Source organism: Chelonoidis abingdonii, chromosome 7 (genome assembly GCF_003597395.2).
Source record: "Chelonoidis abingdonii isolate Lonesome George chromosome 7, CheloAbing_2.0, whole genome shotgun sequence".
NCBI lineage: Eukaryota > Metazoa > Chordata > Testudines > Testudinidae > Chelonoidis > Chelonoidis abingdonii.
In genome coordinates, this window is record NC_133775.1 from 99,414,035 (window position 1) to 99,439,245 (window position 25,211).

General features: G+C 40.2%; 1 protein-coding gene across 2 annotated transcripts in view; it reads left to right on the forward strand.

Annotated features, from left to right (window-relative positions):
* Window positions 1-271: 271 nt before the first annotated feature.
* DDX46 (DEAD-box helicase 46) overlaps window positions 272-25,211 on the forward strand; it is a 40,400-nt gene continuing 15,460 nt past the window's right edge. The window contains exons 1-15 of one of the 2 annotated variants that reach the window (XM_075068148.1): window positions 272-411; window positions 3,790-3,978; window positions 4,396-4,530; window positions 7,937-8,033; window positions 9,090-9,255; window positions 10,212-10,363; window positions 10,683-10,796; window positions 12,110-12,275; window positions 12,795-12,915; window positions 13,276-13,451; window positions 14,491-14,612; window positions 15,556-15,634; window positions 17,813-17,895; window positions 19,356-19,520; window positions 24,031-24,193. In XM_075068148.1, coding sequence (XP_074924249.1) covers window positions 395-411; window positions 3,790-3,978; window positions 4,396-4,530; window positions 7,937-8,033; window positions 9,090-9,255; window positions 10,212-10,363; window positions 10,683-10,796; window positions 12,110-12,275; window positions 12,795-12,915; window positions 13,276-13,451; window positions 14,491-14,612; window positions 15,556-15,634; window positions 17,813-17,895; window positions 19,356-19,520; window positions 24,031-24,193 — 1,945 coding nt within the window. In that variant the 5' untranslated portion in view covers window positions 272-394. The remainder of the gene's footprint in view (window positions 412-3,789; window positions 3,979-4,395; window positions 4,531-7,936; window positions 8,034-9,089; window positions 9,256-10,211; window positions 10,364-10,682; window positions 10,797-12,109; window positions 12,276-12,794; window positions 12,916-13,275; window positions 13,452-14,490; window positions 14,613-15,555; window positions 15,635-17,812; window positions 17,896-19,355; window positions 19,521-24,030; window positions 24,194-25,211) is intronic. The other variant, XM_075068149.1, reaches the window with a different exon arrangement.

Below are 25,211 nucleotides of genomic sequence, written 5' to 3' on the forward strand. Positions count from 1 at the left end.
GAGCTGCAGCTCCAACTCCCAGCAGCCTCCATTAAGGACCTTGCTTGGGACTCTGGGCTGGGCTGGGGCGGGTTTGATCGCCTTGGCAGGGATGCTGCTGAGTGCAGCATGGCGTAAGAGAAGGAGCTTGCCCCGGTGCACTTTTCCCGCGCAGTGCGCTCCTTCCACGGCGCTTTCAGGCCCCGGCCGTCGCGAGGCCTAAGGCCGCACTGCCCGCCTCCAGCCGCCAGGGTGCGCTGCATCCCGGGGACTAGCTTCCCGCTGCCGGTCCCACTCCTTCCTCTCGTTGGTCACCGCGCTACGGCTCGTAATGGCGGCAGCTGCGTAGGGGTTCCCGGATCTTGCTGAATCCCGGAGGCCGCCGCTGCTCCGCGCGCTCGGGCCCGGGACAGCCATGGGCCGAGAGTCCAGGTGAGGAGGCGGGAGCGGCTCTGCCACTGCCCGAGCTGGGCGGCCCCAGCCCGGCCACGGGAACAAAGGGCCGCGGCGGGGCCGAGCTGAGGGGAGGCTCGCCTAGGAGCTGGGGAGCGGGGCGGGGGGTCCCAGGGCCGTGGGGAGAAGCCGGCAGTTGCCGAGGCTGTGGGGGCGCGTCCAGGGAGCTCTAGTCCCCAGAGTCCTGCCCCCGAGGGGCTGCCCCGTACGGGATGTTGTCTCCAGAAGTTCCGCGTGTGGCGTTCGGGGAGTCCGCGGCTCTGAGGCCCGAGCGGTGGCGTCACCTCGGCCCGCCGCGGCGGGGTGGGGGCTCGGCCTGGTGGTGTCGCATCGCGATTGTTTGGCGCTCCAGGTGGCTGTGCACGGCTGTGCCCCAGGTCTTGGAGACGGAGAGTGGCTCTGATCGCAGGTCCAAATGGATCTGATGCTGCCTGCCCCCTGCTCAGATGGTCCTGTCTCTCTCGGCGTCTTCCGAAAAGCTATGGGGATGCATTGGCCTCAAGTCCTCAGGGCAAACGAAGGAGTAGAAAGTGGTGGTTCTCGTCTCCAGCTCAGCGGAGCAGACTGCGTGTGCTAAACTGATGGATAACACTTGGGATTCAATCCCATAAACTTATCATATGTGAATGGTTTGTGCTGGTTTTTCACGTCCGTGAAGTGCATCATCTCGCTGAACATTGAGACGCTAGCGGAGATAAAGCATTGCCGTTTTTATCTTGATGTAGCTGGTGAAGGTCAGCCCTAGGGGTGGGGAGGGGGGAAATATAGGCTTGACTGTGCAAGTAACTATATCAAGACAAAAACTACTTGTGTGGTGCCTCTGCTAGAATTTTACACAGAGGTAGGTTATCCTTATGTCATGAGTCCGCCTTGTTTTCAGTTAAGAAAAACCCACATTCTGTGGAATGCAGTGGCGCCATCAGAGAAGGGTCAGACTGGCAGGCATGTTAGAATTGACCCAATTCAAGCCATACCCATAAATTATATTGAGAGATTATACCTCTGAGCTGAGCAGTGTACGCAGAGGGTGAGCTGCACTGGATGCTTCTGGACTCTGTGATTTGTCCTTTTCTCATCAGAGTAGTCATTTCTGTAGCTTCCTCCAGAACCATGTGGCTTCCATTGCTGGTTCTACTGTACTTTGTTGTGCTGTGAGCTATCAGATCTCTTTAAATAATAATACTTAGTGCTTTACATGTAAAATAGATAGATATTACTCCTTTGCAGGTGCCAAAACGGAGGTTCTCAAGGGGACACAGCAAATCCATCGGATTAAACCTAAAACCATATCTATACTAGGAGTGCTATATTGGCATACTGTACTGGCTGAGTGTTTTGCTGGTATAGTATACTTCAGCGGTAGGCAACCTAGGCACGGGTGCAGAAGGCAGCACACAAGCTGATTTTCAGTGGCACTCTCACTGCCCAGGTCCTGACCACCAGTCCAGGGGGCTCTGCATTTTAATTTAATTTTAAATGAAGCTTCTTAAACATTTTAAAAACCTTATTTACTTTACATACAACAATAGTTTAGTTATATATTATAGACTTATAAAAAGAGACCTTCTAAAAATGTTAATGTATTACTGGCAAGTGGAACCTTAAATTTGGCACACCACTTCTGAAAGGTTGCCGACCCCTGGTATACTTATATCAGCAAAGTGCTGTGCCTAGTATGAGCTTTCATGCTTGTTGTAATCCCCTCCCCTTCCCTCAAGCGAAACCAGTAAAAGTACAGATTTGCTAGTAAAATTGTGTCTACTCTAAAATCTTTTGCTGACACAGCTCTGTTGGTCTGGGATCAGACCTCTCTGCTGGCAGAAGCCTATAATGTAGGCATAGTCTAGCTCTCATGACTCCTCGACTTGGTTTACTCTTGTAAGTTATTGGCATAGCTGCTTCGTTCTGAGATGTGAAGAAACATACCCTTGACTGAAGTAACTCTGCCGACATAACCCTCAGTGTAGACCCAGCTATGGTGGCAGAAGAATGTCATCAATGCAGCTAATGTCATTGGGGGTATGTGTCTTACGCTGACAGAAAAACCTCTACTGTTGATGTAGGCTGCATTGGCACAGCCCTCACAACATAAACATAGCCTTACTGGTGTAATCTCCATGGTGGAGACATACCCCTAGTTCCCTAATAGCTGAGTGTTGATGTCTGTGTCCTGAGAAAATTCCCACTCAGTTAGTGAGATGCTGTGTATGTAAATTATCCTTGCTGTTTCAAGTCTTCATTTTTTGTCTTGAATTGTTGTTTAATGTTAATATGGTGTTTACACATTATGTTCCACTCAGAGGTATCTGCATTTCTTTGATGGATTCAGTTATTCCTGTCAAAAGTATAAGTTTATAAAGTTTGAGCATTTTTTTAATCCTAAGATGATAAATACTTGTCATGGACTCCTCTGCTCATTACAGTCTATATCCTTTGTTGATGGTGCTGCCAACTGGAAATGTGCTCTGTGGCCACATGTGATTTTATAAGAGATGCACTTACAGGCCCAGCCAAGATCCAAGCCCCGTTACAAATTGCACAAATGTGTGTCGAGACAGTCTTTTTCCCAAAGAGCTTACAGTCTAAATAGAAAGAACTGACAAAGGGTTGGAGGGGAATTCAGAGGAACAGACAAGTGACTTGCTCAAGGTCACACAGTATGTTACTAACAGAGCTGGGAAGAAAATCTAATTCTCCTGGCTACCAGTCCAGTGCCCTTTCCATTACACTTTACAGGCACATGCTTGCACACAATTTTTTGCATGGAGTTTGATAGTCTCTTTTTGGAACTGAGATATAAACTGAGGCAGACTGCCCTATGAGACATCTTCACATGCAATTTTAATCTTTTTCCTGCATATAAAAATTGATGGATTACTGAATAGTAAGTGCCTCTTGGGATGCTGATGCTATCACAAAGCTTTGCTCTCGTGATGTGACCTCACTAAGGCTCTTTCAATGATATATAGATAGTAATCCAGCTAACTTCAGTGTCTCAGTATGTGCATATGTACTAATTCAGTTATGCAAGACCAGGAAAGCATCATAGACTATCAGGATTGGAAGGGACCTCAGGAGGTCATCTAGTCCAACCTCCTGCTTAAAGCAGGACTAATCCCTAGATAGATTTTTGCCCCAAATGGCCCCTTCAAAGATTGAACTCGCAAGCCTGGGTTTACCAGGCCAATGCTCAAACCACTTTGTATTCTTTTTTTTTCTTTTTTTCTTTTTTTTAAAAAAAGGACCTGGTCTTTCCTTCTTATGGTTTCTGTTCTAAATGTGATTAAAGTACCTTTAAACTGCAAAGTGTTCTCTTGTACATCTTGACTTTTTTATTGTGAATTTGCAACTACACAGACATTATCGGAAGCGCTCCACATCACGTGGTCGTTCCGGTAGCCGCTCTAGAAGTCGATCTCCAGCTGACAAAAGAACAAAACGTGGAGAAGACAGACGTTCTAGAAGTAGAGATAGAGAACGTAGGCGTGAGAGGTCACGCAGCAGGGACAAGAGGAGATCTCGGTCACGGGACAGGAAGCGCCTGAGGTATGAGTTGCAGAGTCTCAGGAAATGTATGTGTTCTTGGAAAATAAGGTTTGACTTGAGTCATTCTGGGCTATCTTATTATGAATATCTGATGTTTCTCTGTACGATTGGTGATGGTATCTGGCTTTTGTAATAGGTTTTACTTAGGTAAAGTAGTACATAGTATACTTAACTTGCTTTCAATTATTGGCTGAGACAAGCTACCATAATTCGGATTTGGTAACCCTTTCCATTGCCTTAATGGCTCTTGGCTTCCTTTTGCAGATTTTTGCTGAAAATTGTTTTTTCCCATGTTAACAGACCAATTTATGTTAAACTCCACAAACAAAAACTTCTCAGTTTTCATAAACTCTTATATTTTAAAATAATGACCATAAGTGCAGAATACTAAATAAGCCAATTCTGCTTCCATGGCAGACGTTCAAGAAGCAGAGAGAGGGAACGGAGCAGAGAGAGAAGAAGATCACGCAGTCGAGAGAGGAAACGGTCCAGAAGTAGAAGTAGACGGTCCCGGTCCACCAGTCCTGGCAAGAACAAGAAAACAGAAAACAGGTACTCTCATTCACAGCTGTGATTAATATGTTAGTAACTAGACATGGGAAGATTTATAGATTATACTCTATTCCTATACGGGGACTGGATATAGTTGCCAGATAGATTTATCAGATATTAAACTGGTTTTCCAGTATTTCTGTAAATCTTTTTTTTCAAGAATAAAAATATTCCTGACCATGTTCCTTGGCACAATGAGGTTTTTTCCCAGGAGAACTTTTGTTTGTGTTTATGTACGCACATTTTCAAAATAATGTTGATTTTCTCACCCAAGTAGCTTGACTGCAACTAGGGATGTAAAAGTTTAACCAATGAGCTTGATGCTTATCGGATTCAGTTAACAATTAAACTCTGCTGCTGTCAGGTGTGCCCACTGGCTGGGTGGGACCCAAGGTGTGCCGGGCACCAGCAGGGCCCCAAATGTGAGGGTACTCCAGAACCCCCCTCACCCTTAGTTCCCCAGCGAAACATTTAACCTTTTAACCGGTTGAATTTTAATAGGTTACATGTTACTTTTTGTACACGCTATTTACATCTCTAATTGCAACCCCTTTTTATGCTACATCCCTTGTCATAGTCACCCTCTGCGTTTGTGAAAATGTAGTTGTGCTTGTTTTGCACGTGCACAGAATGCCTCATCAGCATCTTAGGCTATTTACGCCTGTTCCTCGATCATCATTTTCCAGATGATTAACTTTCACCATTGCAAAATTTTGCTCAAATACGAAATGCTCCAGTTGGTAGCTAGATCAAACATTGGGTTAATCTTTCAACCCTAGAAACTGGAGTTCACTCTCATATCCTCTCTGCTGGATGTTTGTCCACTTTTTTTTTTTTAATAAAGCTCTCCATACCTGTAGGAGAATAAAACAAACTTTCTGGGAAGTCTGAATAGATTTTGGTAAAAAGGCTTCTCTTTAGATGTTGATCTTAGTTTGTTTCAACTGAGATCATTGTAACATGTACTTGACTTATATTTGAGTGTGTAGCTTTATTTGATATCCTCCATTATTGTAGTAATATTTAGAAAATGCAGCATTCTTTATATCTCATAGAAGTGGTTTTGACCTTGAACACAATAAGCAATTTCCAGGAAGAGTAACCATACAAAATGCCTGGTTTGTTCCCATTGTTTAAAAGCTCTTTTATAGATCTAAGTGGCTACATGTCCTATATTTATTTATTTATTATTTGTATTAGCATAGTACCTAGGAGCTCTAGTCATGGACCAGGACCCCCATTGTGCTAGGTGCTGTACTAACACAGAACAAAGAGACAGTTCTTGTCGCAAAGAGCTGACAGCCTAAGTGTAAGACGAGACAACAGATGGAGACAGACAGACAGAAGAATATAAGGAGGCAATAAAGCAATATTTTAAGTTCTATAAATGCTGTTTTACATTCTCTGGAGGAATATTTCTATTTCAGTAATTTAGGAAAAGACCTGAATACATGTAAATTTTAACGATAAGATAGTGACACCTACCAAAAAAAAAAAAAATCACACTGACCCTTTAGTCTAATATCTTTAAATCATAGTTATTTCAGGGTCTAGGATCAGTAAGTGATGTTTTGTGTCACACCTCTGTGGAAAGGATGTGTTAAAGGTCATCTCTAGCACAGCTAACACTCTTGCAGCGTGTTGAAAATGTAATTCTTATTGAAAATACTGTGTCTAAATCACATAATGCCTCTTAGAAAATTGAGTGATGCTGTCATTCGTTGTTCTTATCACAAGACTTATTTAAATAATTTTCATGTATTTATGTCCTCCAAAACCTATGTAGGCAGCAGTTCTTCTTGTAACAAGTGTTTGCCCCATGCCAAATGCCAAATTCATCTGGGAAGTGTTGCTCTCCAGGGCTGTGGGTTCTATTTCTGGCTCTGCCATGAACTTATTGGGTGTCCTCTGCCAAGTCATTTAAACTCTTTGAACCTACGTTTATTAATATTATTATATTACAATTCAGAGGGTTTTATGAGACTTAATTAGTAGTTATAAACTGCTTTAAATTGTTGAATAACAGTAAGCTGACTTTTCACTTACTAAAGTGACTTTTGTGCATGATTTCCAAATGTTGCACTGAGTCTCCGCCCGCCCTTCCCCCACATGCTCACACATCTTCAAAAAAATTAAATGATTCATGTTCTTATATTTAAAAAAAAAAAAACAAAAAAAAACAGTAGCATGAGTACAGTGGATTCATAGCCAAGATTTCTTTAATATTCATGCTAACAGATAAAGTGCATAGTATAACATTTCAAGGAAATCCATGAAATATGCTTATACCATGCCATCACATCTTATTTGTGTTGTTTGTTGAATACTGTCAGCATGCTCAGCATAGTAGAGAATATGGGGTAGACAAGGTCCCTACCTGTATGAGTTTATGATCAAATAAGATGACTAGTAACTAGACTTAACAAAAAGGTGTAGTTCGAGGTCCCTTTAATGTTGAATTTAGAAATGTGTAAAATCTTACTTCAAGTGCTTTCTAAATACATTTTAAACTGAATTTTCAATTATAATCACAGACAGACAATGAAGTTGCACAGTTAAAAGAAGAGCAGTACTGTATGGGTAAACTGTAATATTAATGTGTATATGCAATAAGGAGGTTGATGACTATCCCAGGGCCTTAGTCAAAACATCACAGAAATTATATTCTGGGAAGTTAGAATGACATAACATCTTGTAAAATAAACACATGGTTTGTTTTAAAATAGCCCTGTGGACTATGAAAAAAAGCGTAATATGTTTTTTTCCCCTTTCAGCTGAAAAGTGAATTTTAAATGTATTATCATGGGTTAACCACACATGTTTATGTTGGATGCATCTATTTTTTATTAGAGGGGGGCAGGAATAGTAAAGTCTATAATAGATGTGAATGGATTTTAGATGAAGTTACATAGGTAGCCTTTCCTGATGGGAGATGTTCTTTTGTTTTTCAGCCAGTAGTGAAATCCTCCAGGGGCACTCAGACTTACAAGGCAAGGTGGTAGATCACTTTGGTATTAGAAGTGCAAAAGACAGGAATTTCTGAGTATCTCTATTCCAACAGCTATGTTCAAGGGGGTGTAAAATAAACTCGAACCATGAGAGTATCAGTTCTAAGTATTTCTGGAAACGAAGTCTGCAACTTCCTCCCATAAAGAAATCAGAACAGCAGAACTAGAGCATATGAATCAGTGTGTCCTAATAGATTTTTGCATCTCTGGTAGTTCTAGGAAATATGTCCATGAAATGAAGAGATTCTCTGGGAAGTGAATACATTCTGCAAGATATTTAAAAAATGTGCGAATGACATTGTTTCTTCCAGCACACACACACATCTTTCTCAAGAAAAGCTGGAACAGTCTTTTCAGATCAGACATGCAGTACATACATTTTTGGTCTTATCTTTCAGATCAAGGTCTAAAGAAAAGACAGAAGGTGTGGAAGTTTCCAAAGAAAAGAAAAAAGAAAAAGAAGACAAAGAAGAAGAAAAGGATAAAGATGTTAGTGTATGTATACTGACCGATGAGAGAAGATTGTATCAGTTAAACATGAGCTCTTACAAATGATAAAGTTCTAAAATTTAGATACAGTTTACTGTATTTTTAAAATATCACCTTAGATAATCCCTTTTTTACATCTGAACTTTGTATAGCACAGACTTGTGTTACAATGGGTATGCTTCTACCACTTGACTGAAGAAACATTCTTCCCTTAAGGCAGGACTTGTCAGCCTGTAGAATGCAAACCTCAGATGGATAGTGAGGGGTCAGTTGGGTCACATCCCATTGATTACTGGATGTGGGGGGTTAGATGATTTACTTCAGGTCAAGTGGTTTCTAAATACATTTTTATGTAGAAAACATTGTTTGGTCACTAGAACCTAGCGGAAGTCAGGAAGAAAGGGAAGGAGCAGTTGGTTCCTCTGTTTTTGCCTCTGCTTCCCCCACTTCCAGAGCATCACTCCAACACACATACACTACTTGGCCCTGGGGCAGGGGAAGCAGTGCTTCATGAGCAACCTTCCCATCTGGCAGGAGTCAGCAACAGGCCACCAAACCAACATCCTCATCAAACTCAGTCAACCATGCATGCACCCAGCACTCCTTCCTAGGACTCATTGGTCATAATTCACTCATAGCTTGTTTCTCTGACAAATCATTTGGGGAGATAGTGAGTTGCAAGGTGGCTTTTCAGGGTCACACATCAAAAAAAGGTTGAGAATCATTGCTGTTGTATGCTTTCCCTATGAGGGTGAGGAAAGTTTGATGTGTTTAGGAGTATTTGTTCAGAAATGTAGATCCCTAGGACCAAGTTCAGGCATTGGATGCAAGGCAGATAACTACATTTCACTTTATTTTACAGTCACCTTGCTCATGCAGGTGTAGTAGTTGGTGTCACTACAGAGCGTACCGAGATAGATTAAGTTAAACTTGTATTGCAATACGTTCTTATTAGGCAATCCTCAGACAAAACTCCCATAGATCTGAAGGAGGAGTTTGTATTGAAGTGCAGAGTCAGGCCAATAATTCATAACTTTTTAGTTTGGTTGTTTGTTCTCATAGAACTTTGATCAGAACAAACTAGAGGAGGAAATGAGAAAACGAAAGGAAAGAGTGGAGAAATGGAGGGAAGAACAGCGCAAGAAGGCTATGGAAAACATAGGAGAACTGAAAAAAGAAATTGAAGAGATGAAACAAGGGAAAAAATGGAGCTTAGAAGATGATGATGGTATTTCCTTAACATATTTATATAACAATTAACAGATAATTGTTTCATTTTGTAGTGATGGACAGCGTTTAATTACCATCTTTGATTTTAAAACTTCAATTATTTTTCAATGAAATGTAAAATTATGAAATCTATACTTGTTCATAGTCCCAAACAGCTTAAGACACAAGTGAGAGCACCTGGTGGGGAATTAGGAGAAAGAAAGGACAAATGATACAGTAATAATGCTGTGCAGTTATTCAGGTCAGTTATGGGGACATAATGGTAGTTTATCAACATATGTTAAGACTCTTTTCTTCTCCCTCTTACTTCCGTACCAGTTTTAAAAAAAAATTTCACCTAGGCTTTGGATGTTTTTTGTGGATCCAGTGCTTTTTTGGGAACCCATAACTGCTATTTTGTACCCACTAAAATCCTAGCTAAATTGCCTATTTATTGATGACCTCTCTCAATACAGCCAGTTCCTCACACCCCTTGTGGAGAATCTCCATCCTCACATCTCCCCAAGAGAGAAGTCTTCTAAAATGACCACTCCTGGCATTAGAGAAGCTCCTGCAGGCTGTCTTCTTTCAGGAAACATTTCAGTCTCCAAGTGACGGGAAAGTGCACATGTGGTGTCAATGGGGAATTGTGGCCTTTGCTTCCACGGTTTCTCTGACTGGTGACTAAATCCTTAGACAATATAAGAAGTTCTCCGTCCCCTCTGTTCTCAGATACTCTTCTTCCCCTGTGGCTGGCTCCACTCCCGGGGAAGGAGTGTCCTCCTATCCTCATGGTGTTCTTCACCTTTGTTCTGTAAGTTTACAGTATAGTGTCTCCCTGTTTGTATCTGCTTTGTAAACATTTTTCAGGGTTCTGTACACCTGCACTGTACTAAAAGCAGGACAAAACAAGGATTTCGGAATTCATAAGCATGTTTTTCTTTTAAACAAAAACATTTCTTTGTCATATACTAGATGACGAGGAGGAGACTGCAGAAGGGGAAAAAGAAGCAGAAGAGATTGAAGATGAAGAATTAGATCCACTGGATGCTTACATGGAAGAAGTTAAAGAAGAGGTCAAGAAGTTTAATATGAGAAGTGTGAAAGGTGGAGGTGGGAATGAAAAGGTAAAAAATTAAGGTTGTCTTGTTTGTCTTTTTTTTTAAGTAGTGTTAATCATTTTTCCTATATTAAAGAGGACATTTTAAGATGGAAAATATGCGGACAGACAAGAAAGAGGTTAGACTACATGTAATGCCTACCAGTCCTTAACCTTTTATCTCCCCAAGTTAGCTGTTTGATATTAACCCTGATGAAATATCATCTAAGGAAGTGGGATCAAAGCCACTATACTGTGCTCAGGAATATACCAAATTTGTGCATTCTGCATAGTGTGTTCCATGCTCTCTGTGGTAGGATAATGGTTTTCCTTAACTGTTTTATTAGAAGTCTGGACCGACTGTTACCAAAGTAGTGACTGTGGTGACAACCAAAAAGGCAGCTGTGGAATCAGAAAAGAAGAAAGGCGAGCTCATGGAGAATGACCAAGATGCAATGGAGGTAACTGAAAAGTCTTAGGTGCCTGTTGTGGAAACGAGGCAGTCATTTTTCTAGCAAAAAGAGGCCTTGGTTCAGCAAAGTACTTAAGTGCACAAGTAGCCCTGTTGGCTTCAGTGGGACTACTTACATGCTAAAAGTTTGGCATTTGCTTATGTACGTTGTTGAATCATGGACAAAATTGAGCTGACACTGATTAATTTAAGAAACGCCGTAGCTTGCAGAGTCTTGTGTAAAGACAACATGGTATAAATAAACAACTTGATGCATTAATTTAGTTTTCAGGTTGATAATGTCTTAATATAATTGAGTTGATATGTGGATGCCTAAACTTGGTGCATACACAGTTTATACACAGTTATTGAAATTGTGCATTCAGTCATGGCAATTTTGCATGAGAATGACCAGTTGAACATCTAAGTGGTCATATATATGTATGTAGCTACTGAGCCCACATATTCAGTCACAATAATTACATGAACATAAAAACATACGTTTAATTATCAAAATCTGGGTTTTATGTTTATAGTTAAATTATCTTCACGCTTCTAAAGTGCCTTTAATTTGAGGTTCTCAAAATACTTCACGAATATTAATGAGAAGTCTCTCTGCACCCTGGGAGGTAGATATTTTCCTTTTACAGAGTGCAAAGAGGTTTGATTTTTGCCCAGAGTTGCAAAGACAGGAATACAATGCATGTCTTCTGACTCCCAATCATGCTTCTAATTATCAGGTAACACTCTAAACTCAACTAATAAACTTGTCTTACACTGCCTGTATGTAATAAATATGCAATGTCGATACTCTGGGGGGAGGGTTTGCATAGCCTCCCTGCACAATTATTGGGTTCAAGCTTATCAGAGCAGTTTGTCCTGTGTCCAGACTACTCACATAAAAGGGATGTCAAGCGATTAACATATAAGGTGCTGTGGTTTTTAGGTCTTAAATAGGTTTTTAAATATCTCAGCACTGCACTGTCAATTGAATAGGCTGGATGAGTTCCATTGCATGAGAATTCCCCCCAACCCCAAAATCACTGTTGATTAGTTCTAGATGGCAAGTCCTATCCAGATGTCAGTTAAAACTGGTGGGAGCTGGAGAAAGGTGGGGAGTGATCAGAGGGGAAGTTGCCAAAAGAATGAATGTGTGTGAAACTGGGGAGATCCTTGAAGCTTCAGGTAATTCTCCTTCTCATAGATGGTTTTAGTGCAGTGTAGCAAGAGTTAATGTCCCCAATCTATGTTCCAGTGAAAAATCAAACCCTTGAAGAGAGTTTGTCACTGAATATATTTCTTTATGATTTATTATCTGTACAGTATTCGTCAGAAGAGGAGGAAGTTGATCTTCAGACTGCCCTGACGGGCTATCAGACCAAACAGAGGAAGCTGTTGGAACCAGTGGATCATGGGAAGATAGAATATGAGCCCTTCAGGAAAAACTTCTATGTTGAAGTTCCAGAGCTGGCTAAAATGACGCTGGATGGTAATGGCAAATAAAAATGAATTTTGTAGGGTAATTTTAATGGAAGAAGTAGTCTCTGTCAAATTTAGATATGCAAGGCACCAGTGAGTTCTTTAGGTCTTGTCCTTTGGACATAAAGCCAAAATTCTGTGGACCATCAAGAAGGAAAGTACGGGCTGTAATCTGAGAGGTATTAACATAAAGCAGCAACCCAACTGTTAGATACAGAGAGGAGTTAAAGTGTGCAAGGGAATTTTTATTGTGCAACTTGACAGGCCAGAGGTGGGGCAGGGAGGTTTAATCACCTCATCAGTGAGTATTACTGATATACTGTTACTTTCCATTTAGTTATATTTGTGACCTGCTCATTGAAAGTTTTCTGCTACACTTCCTACATACTCAGCATCTGTGTCTGTAGCTAGCTAAAATCTGTTGCATCATGTTTGGAGAAAGTACATTTCAAGTAGACTTTGAATAAGATATCAGAGAAATACTTAGTTTGATTGTGTGTTAATTCAGAGTGTGTTTTTTTTTTTCCAGAGGTAAATGTATACAGGCTGGAAATGGAGGGCATTGTAGTCAAGGGAAAAGGCTGCCCCAAGCCAATCAAAACCTGGGTACAGTGTGGTATTTCCATGAAGATTCTCGGTTCTCTTAAGAAGTAAGTGAACAGTTTCTGAACCAAAATATCAGTTGTTTCCATTGTGTCGTTAAGACTGTGGCGTGTTCAGGGCAGGATACTTTATTTATTTATTTTAAATACATATTCTCATTGTATGGCACCATGTATACCAACCATCTAGATTAAGGTGCTCGCTCAGGATTGCTCTTCTGGGCAATTATAAACTATTCTTTCCCACTAATTACATAACACACGTTTCTTCACTCTGTTTTGCTGTATTTTTGCACGGAACTAAATGTTGCACTCAAGTGGAATATGTAAATCTTTTCAGCAGGATTATGTCCAATTCATGAGAAGTCCTTTTTTGCTCCTGACAGTACTTGTTTTTCTTTCTTTGAGACATGGCTATGAAAAGCCCACTCCCATCCAAGCTCAGGCTATACCAGCCATTATGAATGGACGTGACTTGATTGGCATTGCTAAAACAGGAAGTGGAAAGACTATTGCATTTCTGTTACCTATGTTCAGACACATCATGGATCAGAGGTCATTAGAAGAAGGAGAAGGTCCAATAGGTACAAATCTTTATTTTCAGATATTGACAGATTGTAATTTATACTTTTCTTTTTTTTAAGTCTTGTATACCATAATTTAAACATCTGTATTTATTTTGATTTTCTAGTGAACTGTGTTTAAATACACTAGTTGTGGCTATGATATATCGTGACAATAGAACTCTATGCGTGGTATAAATTCCCTGTACTACTGTTTAACTTCAGAACTGATTTCCCCTTGCCAGAAGGTAGAATGAGGATCCTCAGAGCTCGGGGATGATGGCACAGAACCTACTACGAACATTTCTTCTGGCACAGCTCAGTTTTTAAGCTCTGATTCGGCGAATAGATTCTTTGTACATCCTTCTATTTCGTGTTCATTGAGGGGTTTTTTTACTTAACGTAACTCTTTATATAGAACAACTTGTGAGGAAGAATGAAAAGAAAGTTTGCACCCTTTGATTTTTTTCACTGGAAATTGACACAAGGCTGCTACATGATTTTAACAGTCAATCAGTGAAAGTCCTCTTACTCATTAGGACCTGACGTACAGCATTCTCAGTTTGTTTTGTCAGATTTCTTTATGCACTTCTGTAAGGTTTTCAGAGGGGCCTTCAGTTCCTCTCTTGGTGTCTTTGGAGGAACATGTATTTCACGGCTATACATCAACCTTGAGAGGCTTTTTTTCTTAAAGTGAGCACTGAAGGTTCTGCCAACGCAATAAGCCAGAAAAATGTATTTTGCTGTTTGGTTTGTACTTGAGGAATATTTGTATTTCCGCTCAACTACACATTTCCACATACCTTTTTAAAGGAGGAATTTTTCCCCTTATTTATCCTGCTATCATTGGGTTGTGGGAGCTATGGTCAAGTTTATTTTTAATTCCAGGGTAGCCTCAGCTACTATAGATCTCTTGAAATAAGAGTTTTTAAATGTACAGACAATTAATTGTATTAGTCTAAAAGAGATGGTTTAAGCTTCACCATAAAGGTTCAATTTTTACCATGTAAAGGATCATCTAAATTTTTTGTGGTTACGGTTTTAATATCTTTGTTTTCAGCTGTCATCATGACCCCAACTCGAGAGTTGGCTTTACAAATTACCAAGGAGTGTAAGAAGTTCTCAAAGACACTTGGGTTTAGAGTTGTCTGTGTCTATGGAGGAACAGGAATCAGTGAACAGGTACACTTAAGGCATATTTTGTTTATCAGAAATCTCGTAACTTCTGTCATTTACTAACCTTTCTTAGTGAGTGTTTCCCATAAATCCATTATTAGTTCTGAACTCTCATTTTTTTATTTTCTCTATATGTTGGAGATTATGTAGCAACTAGGTTTCTTTTAAAAGCCTGCTTTTGACTGCCTCTCACTACTACCATCAGCACCTGTCCTTTGCACATGCACACAAGCATATGTTGCCAGAAGTCAGTCAGTCTGTTTGAAGTTTCTCATGTATGGGCCCATGTGTTTGACAGTATATTTTTTTTAATATAATTTGGTGGTGATTAAGTAAAGCATTTTTGGGATATGATAGTTTGAAATAATGGTTTCTTGTTTCCAAAAAGTTCCTTAACGTTTTTGGTATCTTCTGTCTCAAAAAAGAAGGCTGATGAACTCTTAATTTGATTTGTCTTCAGCGAGTAATGCTTTTTGACTATTTTCATAAAGCTTGATGGATTAATTTTGAAGTTACCCAGTGTTTTTTAACCCATGGAAACTACAGGATTTATAAAATTCCGTAACCATATGTAATAGGGCTTAATATATTTACAGCTATAGAGATATTTTAAGATCCCTACATGAGTTGTCCTAATATGCAGAGTTTTCTGTAATATATAGATGAACGCTAAGTTGTGTAGGAATCATAGCCCTTTCATGTGCACTGCTTTTGATTGTGGCAACTCCAGGTCTTCATAAATCATTATTTTCAAAAGTAATTTCCAAACACTAAGGAAATTGCCAAACAATCTTCAAATAAATAATCCGTGTTCTACCAGTGTTGTAAATTATTGTTAAACATGAATGGTTAATCACTGTGATTAGAAACATTACTTAAATCATTCAATCTCTGATATCCATAAAAACTTCAGATGGTTTTGTTAAATTGAATTTGTTTTTAAAATCAGATTGCTGAACTAAAAAGAGGTGCTGAAATTATTGTTTGCACACCTGGACGTATGATTGACATGTTAGCAGCTAATAATGGTGAGTAGAAACTTTATTCCTTTAGAGAGATTTTTATATATTTATTTTGTAATTCTAATAAACAAAATCAGGAATTTTTTTATATAAATTGTCTTCTGGTATTTGTTTGCATCTCTTGAAGCTGTGATATCTGTTTGTGGCATTTGAGAATGTACAGCAATGAAAATGGCTCTATTAAATTATTAGCTTCTATTTGAAGGACAGTCGTAACATGCTTGAAGAATTTCTAAGAGTTTGTATGCACAGTCAATTTATAACTCTGTACTCCAAATTTCTGGTACTTTGGGGTAGTTTAGGGCTTGTCTACATGGCAAGTTATCTTGCGGCAAGCTTGGTTGCGAATCTACACCTCACCAGCTTGCTGTGCAGTAGCGTCCCATGTGGTACTGCTATTGCTCACTGAAAATCCTGAAGTCTGGCTTGGCTTACTATGCTTTAAATTACTAGTAAGTCAAGCTGCTCTCATTTTCAGTGTGCGGTAGCAGTATTCACAGGGGAAGTTACTGTTCAGCAGGCTGGTGTGCTGTGGATTCACAACCTAGCTTGCTGCAGACTAACTTGCCATGTAGACAAGCCTGTAGGTAAAGGAAGGATTACTTATGTAATGCTTGCTTATTTTGACTTTCCATTGCCCAGTAACTGATCTTCAACATTAACACAACTTAACAGCAGTTCACCTTTGCATAAAAGAGACTTAGCTGTACAGAAGACTCTGCCTTTATCTGTTGCTAAAAAACAAATTGTTATCTGAATGGTCTTCTGTTTAAAATGTTTAAAATTAAAACTAGTGTCTTCCTAGATCAAATACCTGCATAGGTTAAAATGAGATACTGCAGCTTTAAGAGGCTTTGGCTTACTGTAATCATTGCATGCTTGTTAGACAATATTTGATTATTAAAATATTCCACATCAAACCACTAATAAACTGTTAACATTATTTAACTTCTGTGGAAAAAGTTCCTTCAAGACTTATAGAACTGGGCTTCCAAGACTTAAACCGTCAAAGGTAGGTACATTAATGCTGTTCCCAAGTAATTTTACAGAGTTATTATTTGGGGATGCAAATAATAACATGTTAAAAATGTAGATTTTTAAGAAATATTATTTTGGACCACTAAGTGTGAATTGAACCTTTGAAGTATCGCATTATATTTTTTAAAATAGTAATTTGAGGACTTGACAGCTATAGTTTACATTTAAAAGTAAAAGGTTCTCACATAGTTTGATAAAGGTACCAGTTTGAGTGACCATTGTAGGGAAATGTGAAAATCCTACTTTCAGTCTGAGAACAGACAATAAAGAATCACCATATTATTGCTTAAAATTCAATGTATTCTTGTGTAAACATGTTTTAAAGATAACATGATTTAATTCACCTTCTTTTTCACCTCTTGATGTTTCTATTTTCACTCTTTAAAGGGTACCTTTTTCCGCTGCTTGGGAAGGCTAGTAACTTGTTTATCCATGACCATTTCAAAATGAGATGTGTACAGATGTACAACTTTTTTTGCTTGCTTTGATTCCACTTGTACCAAAGACTGGGATTCTTGTTACTTTTTATCTTCGTGGGTTTAATAGGTTTAAATCTGTATATGTTTGTTAATAAAATGTTGTTTACACTTTATTATTCTATTAGCAATTAACTGCAAATAGTTATGAATATCCTCAAGTTGTTGTTTCTAAATCCAATGAAGTATTGCAGATTATAATATAGAGGGAAATTTTGTGAGGCTTCATCAGTTAGCACTGGAACTTTGCCTTCCACACATGCGCTGTAATCTCTAATATGTTTTTTCCTAGGTGGCGCTGTCAGATAATGGCTGATGTGGCTCGTTGCTTCATCTCAGTCTTAGTTTTATGATGTGTTTTGGCGAGGGCTGTTTTCTGAATTTTACAGGTTCTTCTGGCCCTATGATGGTACGCACAAGAAGAGTTTGACAAAATAAAGGGCCTTGTGCATCTTTACACGTTTGCCAGAATGTATATGTCGTTAGAACAAGAAATTTAAAACACATATGGTGAATTCTTTAAAACAAAAAAACCCCACCCTATTTAACTTTTATATGTTTGTTAGAAGCTAGTCAGAATACTTAACATTTTACTTAAAATTACTCCTGAGGGGAAAGAGACTTCTGTATGATATTGATTCCTCTTTTTTCCCCCGCTCCTTTTTCACAGGTCGGGTGACAAACCTTCGCAGAGTTACATATGTTGTACTGGATGAAGCAGACAGAATGTTTGACATGGGTTTTGAACCTCAGGTAATGAATGGCACAGTGGATTTTAAGTTTTGATTGTAGTGGTGGTGGAGAGATGGCAATGGAAGTGACTTAAGGACATGCTAGACTTGAGGACATTATTCTTGCTTAAAGGATTTTGCGGGGCACAGGTAAAGAGGGGGGAAATTAATTGGATTATACCTACATATTATCAGTGCTGTCATAATGAGACTACCAGCACCTGGTCAGCAAGGTGTGCTGATTTTGGGTGACAGTTTGTAAGCTGACTCTGAGTTTTTGCATTGATCATGACTAGGGCTCTGTGCCTCATAGAATATCAGGGTTGGAAGGGGTCTCAGGAGGTCTAGTCCAAACCCCTGCTTGAAGCAGGACCAATCCCCAGACAGATTTTTACCCCAGTTCCCTAAGTGGCCCCCTCAAGGATTGAACTCACAACCCTGGGCTACTGAGCTATTTCTCCTCTCTCCCCCCCCCCCCCTTCCACAACCTCCGTGACTTATGCAGTGGTCAGTGTGTGGCTGACCCCAGGGCTGCCCAAGCAGCTGGTTCTGGAACCAGCTAATTAGGCGCGGCCAGGGACAGCCACAGCAGCTGCTGCTCGGGTAGCCCCGGACAGCTGGCCCAGGGGACCATCTGAGCTGTGGTCTTGGGGGTGGCCAGAGCAGCCGGTGTTCGGTCCCTGACAGATGGTGCTGCTGGCATGGCCCGCTACCCTTGATCAACTCCCCCGCCTCCCCACCCCCCCGATTTAGTCATGGGTATTCATAGTGCAAGTGACGGGCTGTGAATTTTTGTTTATTGCCTGTGGCCTGTCCATGACTTTTACTAAAAATACCCATAACTCAACCATAGCCTTAATCATGGCATATTTAGGTTATCCAGTAACCTCTTGTCTGTCAGAAAGCATGTGTGGTTTTCCTGAGTACATATATTTCTATGTATTTGTTTTAGAGACCTGAAATGGGCTATTGAACCCTTCTGTAGCCCCATAGATGGCTGGGGATTATTCCCTCAGTGCAGGCATTTTGTACAGCTGTTGCTGGCTGCCTTAGAGGCTCATTATCTCCTTGGATAAGCCCTGGAAGTGACTGGACTATAGCACTATAGTGAATCCGGGTGGTGGGGCCTCCTTTCACAGGTAGCTTGGGGCTTCTAGGTTACGCCAAGGGACATTTACTTTAGAGTTGGGAAGCCACCACCCTTGTTCCCATGGGCTGAGGTTTGTGTTGTGCCTCAGAGGAGCACTACACCATCCCATCCTTTTCCTTTTCTGTGGTGTTTCTACTGAGTACAGCAATTTCTGCTGCTTTTCCAGTGAGAATACAGAGACTCTGGAAGATAAAACTTCCAAAAGGATATTTATATTCTGTGCAAAGCCATTACTCCTTAGTTTTAAAACTGACAGGCAAATGTGTGTGTAGTCCATTCCGCCTTGTGTAGAACACTTTTTGGTATTAACTGTAATTTTACTTTTCATCCAGGTCATGCGCATTGTAGATAACATCAGACCTGATCGTCAGACAGTCATGTTCTCTGCCACCTTCCCCAGAGCTATGGAGGCATTAGCTCGCCGTATTCTGAATAAGCCAATTGAGGTACAAGTTGGGGGCAGGAGTGTTGTCTGTTCTGATGTGGAACAAGAGGTGGTGAGTATTGCATTGCTGCATCTTTTATCTTTTGTTTCATTAGTGGTAAGACATTTCTGAAAGAATATTTAATACTGAATGCAAAACCATATACTAAAGGCTGTTTTACTTCTGGATATTTTGTGGGCTTTAAACCATTAAAAATGCTTTCTAATACTTTCACTCAGTGAAGTAGTAAATCATTTGTTAACAATGATTTGAGACACTGACTTGAAAAAGTAATAGGTTTCTTGGAATTGACTGAAAAGGACAGCATATTATTGATAAAATTATGTTAGTAAATAAGATTAATTTCCCCCTTACTTGTATGCCTAAGGGATACAACTTGTTTATTTGGTGTAATGAGTTGTGGGAGATACAGAAGATTTCCAGAAATGTTTGCTGGTATTTAAAGAAAATGACACCTATTTTGGCTAGTTCAGTAGCATGAAAGTTCTCACGAGGCAAGCAGTCCTCACTCTGGGTAAAATATTAAATGTATATGGTCGGTCACAGGTAAGTGGCATTTCTGAGCTGCCATCCTAGTTAACGTGACATTAGATTATATGGAAGTTCAGAAATGGCAACTGTAATGAAGAATGTTTTAAAAATATATATTCCACAGTTTGTTCATTGTACAGGTGCTTCTTGTGAATTTTTAGACTGTTGGACTCAGCAGATGGTACAGTTGTTTCTTTAAATTTTCAGACATCCTACTGATATGGTAATATCTTATGGTTTGTCAGTTAAATCCTAATAAATGCTATTTTTCTTCAAACAAAGCAAAAGGGGTTTAAAAGGAATTGCTACATTAAAGTATGTTTTTATTTGTGGCCTTTCTTGTTTTTATGATTACATAAGTTTATAATGGAATGTTTAAATCAAATAATGTTTATTATCCTGGCCTATCTCTGGGTGTGAAAACAACTGCCTTGCCAAATAATTGCAGCCCAGATCAATGGATAACTATGAAGTTATGTTTGTGGAGTCATTTTGGTTTTCCTGATAGTCACTTTGCTGCGCTACTCTGGGGTGTCTTCTTTCATGTGCCATTTTTCATTAGAACATTACCATTTTTGTAGCAATGTATCAGGTATGTTAGTGAGTACTAATGCAGTTACGTGGCAAAAAGCTTGGTTAATGCGGAGTTCAGATTGCCTAGTGATAGGCTGTGCCATTCCAGAACGTTGAAGTCGGCACAATTGAAACTTCTGAAAATCAAGAAATAGAGTTAAGGTAAATACCCACTCAGCCTTAGCTTTGCGCCCCTGGAGCTAGCAATAGCCATTGGGAATTGTCAGCATGCCCTCAGCTGCAATCACTGCATTATGTGTAGCTGTACTGAATGGTGGCGGAATAAACTGGGGCAGCCTGAAAGAGCTGTGATTGTGATGAGGAGATCTGAGTACCCCTGTGTGCTATCAGAAGAAAGAGGTGCATGTGTACCTTGAGGTTTCAGTCTGCATCATTGCAATACAGAATTGTGTGGGCTGTCAGTAACAGGGCCCTGGGGTCTTCTTGCCATGGGTATTATCAATAGTGTGGTGGGATAGGAGAGCAGTCTGTGGATTTAATGATAGGTAGGAGAAAATATAGGTTTAGGTGGTATCTTGTGTGCTAGTATGAAGGAGTTGTAAAAGGGTCTGAAGTTGCTGTTAAATTTTACAAATGTAGTATTCTGTCAGTGGAATAGACCCAGTGTTTGAGCGTAAGGGAAGTGCTGTTTGTCTTTTCACTGTAATGGACAGGCACAGTGTGTGTGTGTGTGTGTGTGTGTGTGTTGTGGGGCATTGCTCAGAGAGCAGAGTTAAGGCTGAGTGGGTGGGTGACCGGAGTTCCTGTGGGAGCCAGCTATGGTCACTCAATTAGGGTGAACTGCAAAGAATGGGGCAGACAAACACCAAAAAGCTGGTGGATATTCCAGTATTTAGATTAACCAAGCCAGCATAAAACAGCTTCTTTATTACCTTACTGGTTACTCAGAAGTCCAAACAACACAGTTCCCGTAGTGATCCAGCCTCAGGCATCCATCCAGGTATCTAAGTCAAATATGATGAAGATTCCTGAAAATCTTATTTCATCATATAAAAGAAAAGGTTCTACCAATCCCAAAGGAACAGACGCATTCCCTCCCAGGTTATTGAATATTCTAGATCTTACCCAAATACCCACTACAGCCAATTCTTATTAATTAAACTAAAATTTATTAAAAAACGAGAGAGAGAGAGAGAATGGTTAAAAGATCAATATACACACAGACATGAGTTCTGTTCATTGAGGTTTAGATTCACAGCAGAGTTGGTGAACTTTGTTGTTGCAAAGAGTTTCTTTAGAATTCAGTTCATAGGTTATATATAGTCCAATGTTTAAACATCATATTCAGGGTGTACCAGCATAACTGAGACCTCAGTCTTGCGACTCAAACTTCCCCTGATGAAGCTTAAGTAGATCTGAGATGACAGAATCAGAACCCAAGGATCTTTTATATAATTTCATGTCCTCTTTGGCAAGTTGGGAGTTCCTCCGGGAACAAAAGGTAATTAGGATGACTTTGAAGGAGGTCCATCACTGGTACTTAGCTATAGAATTAACATAAGGCAATTTGCTTGTTCCTTCACCATTCACAGTATATTTCAGACAGAGATGAATACTGAGATCTCCTTTTTATATTTTATTTTAATGCTGAGATGTTCTTTTGATGTCTGAACTATCAGAGTACAGCTTATACAGGGACACGATACATTGTTGACCCTGCTCAGACATATGTAAATACACAAAAACACAAACATTATCTCCCCACATGTCTTTTGAGGGTTGTTTATTTTGCAGAATGTTTAACCCTTTCTAGCCATGTGTTACAGGGTGTTCACCTTAAGTCTATATTTCCAGGTTTGGAGAAGTTTGAGGTTTGCTGAACTAGATATTCTGGCAGGGCACAAGCTATCACCACACAGCCCTAACTCTCCATTAGTGAAGCATTTTGCCATTTAATTTCTAGGTTTTTTTTAAACAGAAAGAAAAATGTTCAGTCGTAGGAGTTAATAATCATTTAGACAGCTTTATTCCTCATCTACGTTTGCAGTTGATATGCTACTGTGAGTAGGTAATATTCCAAAGACTTAACGCCATGTCTACACTAGCACTTATGTTGGCAAAACTTTTATCACTCAGGGGTATGGAAAAAAAACACCTGTCGAGCGACATAAGTTTGCTGGAATAAGCACTTGTGGACAGCATTGTGTCGGTGGGAAACGCTCTCCTGATGACATAACTACTGCCTCTCGTTTTGCTGGTTTTGTTATGTCGATGGGAGAGCCTTCTCGTGTTGGCATAATGCGACTACCCGAGCAATGTTACAGCAGCACAGCTGTTCCACTGTAAACTTGTAAGTGTAGACGTGGCCTTAGGATGTGTCTACACTTAATGCTACAGTGGCACAGCTGCAAAACTTCGTTGTAGACACTAACTACAGTGATGGGAGAACCCTTCCTGTAGTTAATCTGCTTTCCTGAGATGCGGTAGCTAGGTTGATTGAAAAATACTGTCAATCTAGTGCTACCTGTACCAGAGATTTAGATTGGCATAGCTACATCGCACAGGGGAGTGAAGTTTTCACACCACTAAAATGTAGCTATGCTGTTACAAGTTTTCAGTGTAGACCATCCCCAAGCTTTTATACAGTGCTGTTCACTAATAGATCTCAAAGAACTTTACACAACTTTCCCCTTTTACAGATGGGAAACTGAGGCACAGAGAGATGATGTGATTACCCAAAGTTACCCAGCAGGCCAGTGACAAAGCTAGGAAAAGCCTCAGTCCAATGGTCTTTTCACTAGGCCACATGATTAATATGTGATTCCTAGGTGCTTCTCTTGTACATTTTGTTATAAGGAAATGGGGATAGTGGTTGTGCTGTTTAATGTTTGCAATGTGTAGTTTTAACAGGTCTGGTAAGAAATTTCATCCATGGGTTATGTCCCAAAACCTTGACAGTTTTATTACTGGCATGTCTCTTTCCTTCTTCACCACCTGCCTCGCCATTCCCCAGAACATCTAGCTCCCCTGCTCCTACTCATCCCTTTAGAAGCCATTAACATATAAGAAGTTGCTCCTTGCTGTCTCCTCCCCTATGCTGCTGTGTACGTATATCACAGGCAGAAGCTTAATGGAGGGCTGCACACTGAGGTGAGCCCCTCACTCCTACTACCCACCTCCAGCTGGGACTCTTGCCCCTGCTTCATCCAGGCTTCCCCAGCTACGCCCTATGCTGTTCTGCTATAATTAACTCCCTCCCCTCCTTCCCTTTGCGGATAGTAATGTAACTAGTTTCTTTACTAGGTTTTGACCAGCTTAGCTCACTGGCAGCTTTAATATTATTACCACTTCTATCTGTGGATCGACACAAAGAAAATCCAGCTTCTTTTCACAGTATTAGTGTAATCAAAGCCCAGTAAAAGGAGTTGAGTTTGTACTACCCATAATCCAGTCGAAGGTGCAGTGTCTCTACTTTGTTTGTTCTGTTTGCTCTCAGATCGTGATAGAAGAAGAGAACAAGTTCTTGAAGTTACTTGAGCTTCTGGGACATTATCAAGAGAAAGGATCAGTCATCATATTTGTTGATAAACAGGAACATGCTGATGGGCTGCTGAAAGATTTAATGAGAGCCTCTTATCCCTGCATGTCACTTCACGGAGGTAGTGTGCAATCTTAAGGGCTGACATTATTTTAAACTAGAATAATAGGATTTGGGTAATTTTTGATTTCCATACAATACCATTATAGACCTTAGAATATTATCTCCCTTGCCTCTGTGGCCTTTCATTTGAGAGACGTATATTTTTCTCACAGTTTGAATGGAACTGCAATTGACATGGCTTTTTTAACCTATAAAATGCCATACTATTTCGGTATGCAGCAGTATTATGAACTGGTCTGACAGTAACACATCTCTAGAATAGCAACTCATTGCTATTGCAGACCAATATAGAGAGTATAAAATAGGTTTTTGCAGAGTGCACAAAACTAGTGGCTGTTTCATTTCTCTGCCATGCAGTAATAATTTAAAAATGTAAGTGGTGGAAACCTATCTAGAACACAGATTGGAGCATAAATAATTTTGCTCAGGCTACTGTAGTGCAGAAACTAAATGGTTTATTGTTCTGGAGTTAATTGAATTTTTTATTAGGTTTTGGCATTTTAAATCATTGGTGAGGGTTCCCTGAGCCTCTGTGAGGATACTTCTTCTTCGAGTGATTGCTCATATCCATTCCAGGTAGGTGTGTGCATGCCGCGTGCCCAGCCGTCGGAGAAACTTTTACCCTAGCAACACTCAGCGGGTCGGCTGGGCGCCCCCTGGAGTGGCACCACCATGGCGTCTCATAAATACCCCAGCCGACCCGGCCACCCTTCAGTTCCTTCTTACCGCCCATGTCGGTCGTTGGAACAGTGGAGTGCAGTTTACCTGACCTCTGCATTTTCCCTAGCTAATCGCTCGTTTTTTGTTCTTTATTACTTAATCGTTCTTGTTTTACATAGTTAATTAGTTTATTGACAGTTTAAAGTTATAGTTGTTAGTGTATTTGTTAGTAATAGTTTTCGTGGGGTCTGGGGCTCTTCCCCTACCCCGCGCCCGGTACCGTAGCCATGCCTGGCTCGCCGGGCTTTAAGCAGTGTTCGGCCTGCAATAGGCCAATGCCGACAGGAGATCCCCAC